General features: G+C 34.6%; 3 protein-coding genes across 3 annotated transcripts; 2 read left to right on the forward strand and 1 right to left on the reverse strand.

Moving 5' to 3' along the window:
• Nucleotides 1–3,789, reverse strand: LOC112792529 (glycolate oxidase 1). The gene is made up of 12 exons (XM_025835799.3): nucleotides 3,554–3,789; nucleotides 2,816–2,976; nucleotides 2,605–2,729; nucleotides 2,443–2,489; nucleotides 2,173–2,250; nucleotides 1,610–1,734; nucleotides 1,414–1,480; nucleotides 1,259–1,321; nucleotides 1,105–1,174; nucleotides 912–1,012; nucleotides 581–685; nucleotides 1–399 (listed from the first exon to the last, which is right to left on the reverse strand). Exons 2-12 carry the CDS (start codon nucleotides 2,962–2,964, stop codon nucleotides 214–216), a joined length of 1,116 nt encoding a protein of 371 aa, XP_025691584.1. The 5' UTR covers nucleotides 2,965–2,976; nucleotides 3,554–3,789; the 3' UTR covers nucleotides 1–213.
• A 2,204-nt stretch (nucleotides 3,790–5,993) lies between these two features.
• LOC112792531 (pentatricopeptide repeat-containing protein At5g66520) lies at nucleotides 5,994–9,900 on the forward strand. Its single transcript, XM_072212944.1, has 3 exons — nucleotides 5,994–7,811; nucleotides 8,126–8,334; nucleotides 8,986–9,900. Exon 1 carries the CDS (start codon nucleotides 6,077–6,079, stop codon nucleotides 7,427–7,429), a length of 1,353 nt encoding a protein of 450 aa, XP_072069045.1. The 5' UTR covers nucleotides 5,994–6,076; the 3' UTR covers nucleotides 7,430–7,811; nucleotides 8,126–8,334; nucleotides 8,986–9,900.
• On the forward strand, nucleotides 9,401–9,748 carry LOC140177792 (uncharacterized). The gene has a single exon (XM_072210962.1). The coding sequence runs from the start codon at nucleotides 9,401–9,403 to the stop codon at nucleotides 9,746–9,748; it is 348 nt and encodes a 115-aa protein (XP_072067063.1).
• Nucleotides 9,901–12,508: the final 2,608 nt, after the last annotated feature.

Consider the following 12,508-nt stretch of genomic DNA (forward strand, 5'->3'; position numbering starts at 1 on the left):
TGCAAGGAAACAAGCCTGGTTATTATTAGAAATTTATTCAATACATACAGTGGATCATAAAGTAGCAGTCACTCATGGATGGCTTATTTTTAACACAAGGGGTTGTTTATTGAAGCAGGGAATAAAGGAAAAAGTTCATTCCAAAGTTCCTACCATTATCAGGTTTAACTAGCACCACCCGGTGGTGAAACAGAGCTGGAATCCTGTGTCAACTCATAGCCTCGGAACAACTCTTGGGCGATCCCACTCTGTCATGACATGGTCGCGTGTTATCTCCTTGAGCGAACGGCAACCACTCAGCGCCATGGTTAGTTCAAACTCATCTCGAAGCATCTGAAGTGCTTTTCTTATGCCAGCCTCACCATCAGCAGCCAAAGAGAACACCACAGGCCTTCCAATCTGAAAATTGAAGTCAAAGCCAAGGCAATGGCAGCAATATGAAGCTGGCTCAATTTTAGATCACCTACCTAGGCTATCTATAATCAAACACTACTTGTAACCAATTAGCTTAGACAATATTTTATGAGAAAAAAATGGGAGATCAGAGGAAAGCATGCATCCATTGGTCACATATACTTACGAATACACCGGATGCTCCAAGAGCAAGTGCTTTAAAAACATCTGTCCCTCGGCGGACTCCACCATCCAGAAAAACAGGAATTTTTCCTTGTGCAGCTTTCACAACCTGTTATTAAAGGCAAACAACCAAAACCTTATGAAGAAAAATAATCTTGGTCTCTGATGCACCTTTAAACTTTGCATGCACTATACATGATTAAGCAAAGTTAAATAAGGCATGGGCTAGACTTCTATTCTACAACCAAGAATAATAACAAGATATGTCACAAAGTGATTTATTTCAATTTCAATTAATGTGAAACTTTCCTAAAATGATAAGGATAATGCAATACCTCTTCCAAAGCCATAATAGTTGCAGGGACATAGTCAAGTTGGCGTGCTCCATGATTGGAAACAATGATCCCAGCAGCTCCACTTTGTATAGCTATCCTTGCTACATTATTCACATTCAAGATTGAGAAAACAATCCAAACAAAGAGAATATGAATGAGAGAGCATTAGAATGTATCTGTTTGATATGCTTACTATCTTCGGCAGTGAGTACACCCTTCACAAGAATTGGCAATGAGGTGATTGTTTGAAGCCACTTCACATCCTGTAGCAAGGTTTAACTTGGTATCACTTTCACATTCAACATCCAAAATTAGGAAAGGCATATATGTAAAAATATTGATATCACCTTCCAGTTGAGAGACCGATCAACCTGGCCCGCAACATATGCAGCTAGACCGGAGTCGCTAGTCTGCAAGGACAGTGAGGTGATCTCGAAACAGTAATAGTTAGATGATCATCAGTGGAAAGAAGCATTTGATTTCAAAAATTAGTGTCACACACCTTATCTAGCTTTCCAAGGTTTAATCCTTCAAAATTCTTCAGTGTTAGGTGTGATGGTAAAGTAAATCTGTATGCAACACCATCAAACAACCACGTAACATATTTATATAAGATTCATCCACTCAACCATGAACAAAAACTTTCTTAAATTTTCATAAAAGAATGTTCACATTAAAATTCTTAAATGCTTGCAAACCTGTTCTTGATATCAGCCTCCCTTCGACCAAGAAGGGGAGTGTCCACAGTCAGGGCAATGGCCTTGAAACCAGCCCTTTCAGCTCTTCTCACAAGCTGTATAACAATATTTCTGTCTTTATACACCTAAGAGAAAAACAGCATGAAAACGGTTTAATTTATAATATTTTGTTATTAACAAGGAAGAATGGAAGAAATTATTGCAGCCTCCAAGGCTATTTAGTGAAAGGAAAGAAAATTCCTTGTGAAACTAATAATATCATTTCCTGTAAAAGAATCACAGCCATATGAAACAAAGTGTAATAAATTTCCTGTGACAATATGCAAGACTCAATCCGTAGTGCCAAAACATATAATGCATTATCAGAAGTGCAGCAAAATTAAAAAAACAAAAACAAAAAACAAAAAGAGAGAGAGAGAGAGAAGGAAACAACTGTAATCAAAAGAATTTGTTTCACCTAAAGTGCTTGGACATGTTCTTGTATTTCAATGGGAAACTTGTAACTCTGATTATCACCTAAAAGGGAATCACGAAGCAAAGGAATCAGGGAAATGTATACCCACATAGAGTTGGAAAAAACGTATGCCGGGTCCTGTTGAAGCAACCTCCTCAACACTGGAAGTAGCCCATGAGGATAGAGTCTGTGGATAAAAAAACATGAAAATTAATTTACCTGAAAAGTAAGGGGTACAAAAGATTTCATGAAGGTAACTAGGAATGCACCAATTTATAGTAGAATCAAATAATCTATAACATATTACATAGAAAACAAATATAGTTCTTGTTCAGTTGTTTGGGAACGAAATTCAGAACAAATATGATGGAACACAAACCATGATTGTGCCAGCTGCTGCTGAAGCTCTAGCGGTAGCATATTCTCCTGCACAAGAGTTGCATGGATTGTTTGAAATAAGATTTTTCTATTTTTCTTTTTCTCAATATCAGTAACATATAAACTTCAATTTAAAAGATTAAGAGTCAGAATTATGACATACCGTCAGGGTGAGCCATCTTTTGCATGGCAGTAGGGGCAACCATGATAGGCATTGATATTTTGAAACCCAATACTGTTGTTGTCAAGTCGATCTCGCTTACATCAATCAGAATACGTGGTCGGAACCTGTTTCAAGTAAACCAAATGGACTTTGTGAAAAAGGCTTCTGCAATAAAACAAATGTTTAAAGATGTCTAAGAACAATGCATTACAAAATCCTTGAGAAAGCATTTCGGTTCTCTTTCAAGGACCATTGATCCTCTGCCCCTGATGCATAGTATTCATAAATCATCTTGGGCAGTTTCTCCTTTGCAATTGCCTCGAACTCGGTAACATTAGTTATCTCCATTGTACTAGGCATCACTTCTGATTTCTGAAATTAGATAAACACAAAGGTTAAATTACATGAATTCATATAAAATCAAATGCATTCCAAATCCATACATCGCATGCAAACTATACAATTACAATCTGGATAGAGACCTAGCAACATGCAATCATGAGAAAATCAAAACAAAATAGTTATTTCTGGTTCCCCTCAATTATCCACCATTATGGAATCCGTCTTTAATAAAAAAGTTCCGAGTCCATGTCAATTTCAACATGCATCAGCCCCACCACCACATGCAAAGCAGGATATTCTAAACTTTTCATGAGTATTTTGCACAACAGGACCAGATAAATTTAAAGAAACCCATGATGGAAAACAACCTAAAAGATTAAAAACCCCAACTTTTCTAATCAAAACCTCAATAACACCCTAAACCATAAACTGTGATCAGCAGATAAAAAGCTGAAGTGTGAATTAAGACTTGAAAAGGAAATTGATCATGTCAATTCTAACTATTCAATACAAGAGTATGATCAAGTATATCTAGAACTGCAAATATTAGTAAGCGAACCATGAAATTAGGCAGAATGATACGGAGAGCTGAAAAGGAAGAACAAACCTTTGATATATGAAGTGAGAAAGCGGAATGAGATGGGGGCAATTGGAAGAGGAGGGAAAGATGATATATGAGGAGAGAAAAGTGTGTTGAGTTGAGTCACGAGAGCGTGTAAGAGTATGTAAATGGAGACAATTGAGAAAACGGCGGTGAATTGAAATAATAACAAAGGTAATGTGTGTAGTGACAAAAGGGTAAGTATCTTTCTTGACTCACATGTCATGAGATGTTATCAAATGAAAGAAAACAGTCAATTGTCCATTATTTAATGAAGTTGAGTTATCAGACGAATACGTGTCACGGAAATCTGAGCTTTCCTCTACAGTTCCCAGGTCCCACTTCCCACTCTGCTACTATCCATTTACCAGCTAGGTAGATGATACGAAGTTTGGTACATAAATATATAACTAAATATTTATATTAAAAGTTGAAAACTCAGGTGAAGTCGACTTTACGTATATTTAATGTTTGAGAGTCGTTCGATGAAAATTTAGTCAAATCATCTAATGGCTCTCACATATCAACTTCAAGTAAAGTTGACTTCACCTGAATTTTCACCATATTAAAATAAGTTGTATTTTTAAATATTTGATGTATATATTTTATGGTAAAATCTCACGTATATTTATTTACAGTACAATTAAATAATTTTTTAAAAATTGTTTATTATTCAATTTTTAGAAGAAAAATAACTAAAAAATAAATAATTTTTTATAAAAAAAAACTTTTTATAAGAAGGGATATTTAAATTAATTAAATAATATTATTTAAATTAAAAATATTGACTAAAAACTAAAAATTTAAAAAATAAGTAACATTTCTCACTTATTTTTATTTAAAATTGTTAATTAAGAATCTTCAATTTTAATTATCAACTTAAAAAAAATAACTGTATATAAATTTTCACCATATTTTATATCATATAAAACACAAAATTAATAATAGTCTAGCAAATAAGAATTATGCTAAATGAATTTGAAAATATCATGTTTGATTCTTCGCTATAATCATTTTGGACTCAAATTAATTAGTTTGATCAACTCATCAAAGTATCAGAATCACTAAAATATATTAAAGAAAAATTCTCGGAGACTAATAATTTTTAATATATTTTATTATTATTTAATCAGTATAAATATTAAACTACTTTTAATAAATAATTTTTATTAATTTATATATGTAAACTTTAAAAAATAAGTATAAATTCTATTAATTTATGTATATAAATTTTAATAAATATAAATACAATTTATATATTTTAATATATAAAAATCTTATAAATACAAATATAAATTATTATTGACTAATTAAAAATAATAATATTTATTGATCATGTAATATTACTTTATATTAAATATATGTCTAAATATATAAATAAACACATGTATGTAAAATAAATTTTAAAATAAATGGAAGTTACAAAACTAAATCCCTAATTGTATTATGTAAGTCTTAAAATAAACCATTGTGTATCTCTTTAAAGCCCCTATATAATATATAAGTTTTCAATATTTGATAAGTATCTTTGAAAAATTTTCTAAGAGGATATTCGGGGCGGAATAATTCATCTAAATTGTTGGTATGTTAAATTAAATTAGGGTAAGGTCTACATTATTACTTAATTTTTTGTTTTGGTAAAGTAATGGGGCCTAAGCCCAACACAAAAAGAAAGGAAACTAACTAACTTGACTAGTGGGTCTACATTATTACATAATTAATTCATACTAATATCTTTTCCTGGGCTTAGGCCCCGTTTACCGCACCAAAAAAAAATTCGTACTCCTATGGTAGCACAAATTTAGAGAAATTCTCTTATGAATTTTGACTTGCATTTACTTGTTTTTTTTTTTATCTTGGGTATGAAAACAGGCCAAGGCCCATTTATACTGGCTGTACGTTGAAACACTGAAAGAGGAGTGCCAGTTAAAAATGATATGATATAACCAACTTGGGTTGGTCGAGTGGTCAGCTCACTCGTCCGCTTAAGCAAGTGTTGGGAATTCGAACCTCACCTTGTACATGCAGCAACTCATTGGTCAGTGGCAGATCTTTAAATGGAGCTCAGATCTACGACGGATTAGTCCTTAACCTGTCGGGTTAGCGCATACCATTTGGGTAAACCAAAAAAAATGATATGATCTAACCAACTTAGGTTGGTCGAATGGCCAACTCACTTATCCGCTTAAACAAGTGTCGGGGATTCGAATCCCGCCTTGTGCATGCAGCAACCTATTGGCCAGCGATAAACCCTTAAATGGAGCTTAGATCCGCGACGAATTAGTCCTTGACCTGTCGGGTTGGGGGATACCGTAGGCAACAAAAAAAAATGATATGATCTTATACGAGCTTAGGCCCAAACATTAGAATGGATCAGCCCAATTCTTCATGAAGGGAGTCCATCAGAAGAAATGAGGAGAGACCAAGAGACAAAAAAAAAGGGGGAGGGGAGGGGTAACAGGGTAGTAACTACCTAACTAATTAAGTTTTGCTGAATGGAATTGGAAAATACGGTGATGTTTGGGAGTGATGGTAGTGCTCCAAGCGCAAGAGATAGAGAGAGTGTTGTGGCGGTCCACAACGGTGTCGCATCTCCGACAAGTACACTCGCTCCTTCTGAAATCGTGCCTCCTCCGCCACCCTTTTCTGGTTTCCGTCTTCATCTCCTGCGCGTCCTCCATCTCCCTCCCTTACGCCCATTTCTTCTTCCGCGCCCTCCCCGCCACTCCCCCACTCTTCACCTTCAACCTCCTCATTAGGGCCTTCTCTCAAACCACCCCTTTCCACTCCCTCACCCTCTTTCGCCACCTGCACCAAACTCCCCCCTTTTCCCCTGACAACTTCACTTTCCCTCCCCTTCTCACTGCATGCGGTCGCGCTTCCTCCCTTCCCCTTGGCGGTTCCATCCATTCTTTGATCCTCAAGATGGGTTTCACCTGTGATCCATATATCAACAACACCCTTTTCAAGATGTATGCTGACTGCGGCGCACTGGGGCTCGCCCGGAAGGTGTTCGATGAAATGCCTGTTAGAGATGTTGTGTCTTGGAGCTCTATGATTTCTACGTGTGTTTCTCGGGGATTTCCTTGCCATGCAATGGCTGCGTTTTTCCAGATGGGGATGGAGAATGTGAAGCCTAACTCCGTTACTTTGGTGAGCTTGCTTTCTGCTTGCACCAAAATGCTCAACCTTGGTGCTGGAGCATCAATTCATTCTTACATTGTGAGGAATCAAGTGGAATTGGATGTTGGTTTGGGCACGGCTTTGTTTGAGATGTACGCGAAGTGTGGGCAGATTGACAAAGCCCTCCAGGTTTTCGATTCAATGCATGAGAAGAACCTCCAGTCTTGCACAATTATGATATCTGCTCTTGCAAATCATGGCCGCCAAAAGGATGCTATTTCGCTGTTCTCCCGGATGGAAGATATGGGGTTGCAGCCAGATAGTTTGTCTTTTTCTGCAATTCTTTCTGCTTGCGGCCACATGGGACTTGTTTCTGAGGGTAAAATGTATTTTGATAGGATGGTGAGAATGTATAGCATAAAGCCAACTGTTGAGCATTATGGATGCATGGTTGACTTGCTGGGAAGAGCTGGCTTGATTGAGGAAGCTCATGATATGATCAAGAACATGCCAATGGAGCCGAATGCTGTCATATTAAGGAGTTTTCTAGGTGCTTGCAGGAATCTTGGGTGGGTTCCTAGTTTGGATGGAAAGCTTTTGTCTAAATTGGAGTCTGAATTGGGAGCAAACTATGTGCTTACTGCCAGTATTTTTTCCACCTGTTCTTCCTGGAAGGATGCCAATGACTTGAGGTTAGCCATGAAACACAGAGGTTTGAAGAAGACTCCTGGTTGTAGTTGGGTGGAGGTGCAAAATTGATTTCCAATATATTTTGAGAAGAGGCTAAGTTTTGATCCAGAGAAGCTTTTGTTTACCAAACATATTTGTACATTCTTTCTTGTCTCGTTGCATTATTGATTGCAATCAAATGTACACAAACACTGACTCTTACAGATGCTAGGAGATAGGAACACGGGAAAATGAAAATACAGATGAATTTTACTGAGGTTTCAACTCTTACTCCATTTGGGATTATGGTTGATCTTTCAAGTGCCTTCTTCATGCTTAAGGAAAAAGTTTTGGCATATTCAGAGAAAAAATGGGAAGCAATGCCGGCGAAGTTCTCTGACCTTAATGCCATTTTCCAAAAATACCTGAAGTCACAGAGAGTAACATGGGGTATCCGCATCGTGAGTAACTAGTAAGTCTTCACAGTAAAGAAGGACCCTTGACTTTTGATATCCGAATCTCCAATTTGTTTTAAAATGTGTATTATTTAATATTTATTGTCATGCACCTTTTATGATGAGGTGGAACTACAGTTTAATTTATGTGCTCCTGTATCCTGGTTTATGGACTTCCAAAAATGCCACATATTATTTGCCTGCATTATCCCCCTTTGCTTTTTATATAATGGGGAGATTTGCTTTTTTTTCATTTTAGCAGGCAATTTCCTTTTCAATTGTTATTTATTGTCTTACTCCTAGTGATTCGTGCGTCCTTGTATATAATAAGATAAAGTTGATTGGCTTATATGGGCTTATGGCGAAGGCTATTATTGACTCCAATAACTCCATCATTCTGCAAACCATGCACACCGCCACTCTGGTATGCGGTTACCCTTACGGAAAAAATCTCCTCTCTACTTTTATCCAGATCAAATACCCTTCTTGACTAGTTGAACATCCCATGGTTCTGACATTCGTATTCTTGTATTCACTGAGGTAACTTTATTAGTTATTACATATACTTGCTGCATTGTATTCACTGTCTAAGGTAGTTTTATTAAACTTTTTGACATACTTACCATGTTACTGTTTGATTTTTTTTTTTAAGTGACATCCACACATAATTAAAATTTGAAAAATACTATTTACATATCAAATATTCTTGACTTTCATATAAAAATAATATTGTCATTAATTAAGTGTATATTTAAATTATTTTTTAATTAATAAAACAAAAAAATTATCTTTAATTGTTATAAAAAATACTGATGTCAAAATATTGTTTATTATAGAAGGGGTGTCAATAACGAGATTGTAAAAATTTCTAGTCCTGTGCATTTTACAATTTTCACAGTTAAATCAAGGGTTAAAATTAAATAGTGAAGCTCCTGATTTGTGTATATCACGTCAAATAGTAAACGGCCCATATTAACCGGATATAGAATTAACGATCACATATTCACGTGCCTTCACATGGGGGTGCAAATGGATTGACTATTACCTAATCATGTACCCCATAGATTAAAATGTGATAAAAAGTTAAAACCCATGACAGGATCAGAGATTCTCCTGGATTTTTGAGCCCCTTTATCCATGTATATAAACTTGTTTTTTATCTGATTATTATTAACATAATGCTTCTTTCAGGAACCCCAGACGAAGAAAAGAAAAACGTATTAGCACCCCAACATTGTTTCTGTTGATGATGTTTTAATATATAGTTAATACCAAGATGCATTAATGTACTGAACTAAAAAACAAATGGACAGCTGGCCTTGTACCTGGTGATCTTTTGCCTTTGGAAAAATATTTGTCTAATAACTATTTTTTATCTACTTGCTTGAAATTTATCTCTTGAGCAAAAGTATTATGGTTTCCACTATAGTTGGGTCCCAACATTCCATTCTAGACGAGAAATGATAAATTTTAAGGACCAAATGTTAAATGGCCACAAAAAATGTCATTTTATATATATTTTTTACTTTGTACTTGTTCACACCCCAGTGCTCCACACTCAGAGAGTCAACATAAACACTGTCTCCAACTAGTGATTCCCACTTCCATGGCTTATTCAGTGAACAGATCAAGTTCAGGTTTCAGCTTCTCAGAGCATTGGCTCATAGTAGTAGCAAGTGCTGTGATTTGTGGATTCTTGGGGTACATAGTGTATGATGCAGTGATGGCTACTGCATCAGAGTTGCTGCAACGCTTGCTGGTAATTTCTCCGTTGCTCTTAATCATCGTTGTTCACTGGCTCTCCACTGGCAGCCAGTTAAGCTTCCCCATGCCAGGATCTGAGCCAGGTGCCATCCACAGAGCTGGTGGTTCCCCTTGGGGTGTTGCCTTTGTGCTACTGCTTCTTTTCTTCCTTATTTCCTACCAACCTTCCCTGCATGGCTTTATTGCTTAGATTTTTATGCTGTAATTATGTTGCATGTCATGGGGCTTGCTTATTACTTGTATTCTAGTGCTTAATATGCCCACTTCAGCTTCTTATACCTCATAGTGAAGCTGTTTCTAATGAATGAATCTTTGAGGAAAAAAACAAACTTGTGTTGCTTATCTTCTTCAACTGTGAAATATTGGGTCTTGTACTATTTACCTTGCAACCAAATTTTGAACATGTGTCTCTTCTTTTCCGCCTGATAAAATTTCCATGCCGTGCTGTCAAACACAAACACCAAAATCAACAGTATTATCTGTTTGAGTTCATGTATAACATATCATCTTTCTTAGTTGCAAATAAAACTACTAAATGATGAGGAAGAAAGCACGGGTTAGATAACTAATAAATAAACATTATTAGCCGCTAATTGACTCGTTGGCAACGATATATGGAAAGTGTGCAAGATCTGAGCCATCGGAAAAACATAAATCTTTTCTTTTACATCTTGCATGGTCTGAATTTAATCTTTCACCTGCATTCTGATCCGACTCTTTTCTTCCCTGTTTTGCTATTATTGGGAGTTAATACATACCGTAAAACTTAAATTAATAATGGAAGCAAAAGTATAGTATATTATATACTTCTATACTCTGTCAGCTCACGTAGAATCAAATTGATTAGTTAAAAGCTAGTAACTCAGTAAAATGCACAACATTTTCAATCCCAATAATAAGTTCGAATCATACTTAGGCTCATCATTTAATTTGAAGTTGGATTGTAAAAAGCATTTTAATAAAATTTAGGATAAATTGCTGAATTGATCCTCTACATTTGTGTAATTCTGTTTTGGTCTTTAAAGTTTAAATTGTCTTATTTGAATTTAAAAAAATTTTATTTAACTTCAATATAGTCTCACTCGTAAGGTCAAAGTTCAATAATTAATGAAATGTCTTACATGACAGTAATACAAGAATAAAGTCGATAATTTGGAGAATAAGTACGAGTTCTAGAGGCACTAAATCAACCGTGGATACATCAATACATTTATTTATAATTTTTTTTAGTTCTATAGAAAATATATTGATGCATCCACGGTTGATTTTGTGCCTCTAGAAGTTGTATTTATTCTCCAAATTATCGAGCTTGTTCTTGTACTGCTGTCATTTAAAACATTTCATTACTTATTTAACTTTGACATCACGGTGAGACTATATTGAAGCTAAATGAATTTTTTTTATTCAAAGATGACACTTTAAACCTTAAGACTATGTTTGGTTGAAAGGAAAGAAATAGAGATGAAAGAAAGGAAAGGAAAAAAAATAAAAAATTGAGTAGATTTTTATTTTCTTTAGATATGTTTGGATGAAAGGAAAATAAGAAGGAAAAAAATGGTATAAAAAGACAAGTTTATCCTTATATTATAAAATATATTGAAAAAAGTAAAGGAGTAATATTAAAAGTATAGAGAGAAAATTAGTTTTCTCACCATTTTCTCTCCATTGTTGGAGGGAAAAAAAAACTGGTGGCTCCATCAATATTTTTTCATCCATTTTCTTTCCTCTCTCATTTCTCTCCTCAACCAAACAAGGGAAAATAACTATTTTCCTTCTAATTTCTTTCCCTTCCTTTTCTTTCCTCTCATTTTCACCTCAAACAAACACACTATAAGAACCAAAACAGGATTACAATCAAACGTAGGGACCAATTTTATTTTAGAAAAATATTACCTAACTAATATTTGACCAGTAATAATTTGTACTTATAATTATAAGAGTTGTACATACAAGAAATATATAAATTAATAAAATTTATTTAGTATTAATTTAATATTTATACGGATCAAAAATACTAAAAAATGAATGGCCTAAAGAGTTGCTCTTTATTTTATATAAAGTAACTAAGCACGTGCAAGCTGCGTATGGAATGTGCAGATTAGAAAGCATTGCTAACAGAAATACAGCAAAGTAGACTTGATGCGCATTATTTTGAAAATTGCTGAAGAGATGGTATTATCCTCAGACGGGCTCTTTAATTCATGGAGCAAGATTTGAGCTCGATTCAAAACTTTCCTTTGAACTCATGTTAGTTAGAGGAGTGTTAGGGCAATAATTTTTGTGTTTTGTAACCATTAATTAATTATTAATAGTGTTTTTAATAGTATGAGATTAAATTTAATAGTGTAAGATTATTCAATTTTCTTTTAATGGTTAAATATTGGTCAATTTTTTAAAAAATTGTTGACTCCAAGACTTTCCTGTTAGTTATTGGGGTCATTATTACAAGTGGTTTATCATAGCTTGTGTCCTGTTGTAATATTATTATTTATAGGATAGAAATTGGACCACTCAAATTTAACCCAACGAGGGGGTCGATGCCAACCAAACCCTATGTAATGGACCAGTCTCTGATAAAAAGAGAGAAGAGAGTGGGATAGAGTAATTATGTGAGTTCTAATATAATTAGAATTTTACACTCTGGTCAAATAAATAAATAAAAATATGATTTACTAATGTATTCTGTACACAAGCATTTTGTATTAAGTAGGTGTACAAAAAAGATTGCACCCAAAAAATATAATATAGTTCTCATTTAGCTTGATCATTATATTTGTGGTTAATTTTATGATATAATATAATGTAATAACTAAATTCAAATAAATTAGGGTTCATTTTAAATTTTTGTTTGGTCCATATGCTTCATTGCTAGTGAGTGTGAAGATTTTGTGAGCTGCCGGTAAAGATTGTTAATTTGCTATAAGATTCTCAGATTCTGTGAGCGTCTGAA

This window comes from Arachis hypogaea, chromosome 13 (genome assembly GCF_003086295.3).
Source record: "Arachis hypogaea cultivar Tifrunner chromosome 13, arahy.Tifrunner.gnm2.J5K5, whole genome shotgun sequence".
NCBI classification, from domain to species: domain Eukaryota; kingdom Viridiplantae; phylum Streptophyta; class Magnoliopsida; order Fabales; family Fabaceae; genus Arachis; species Arachis hypogaea.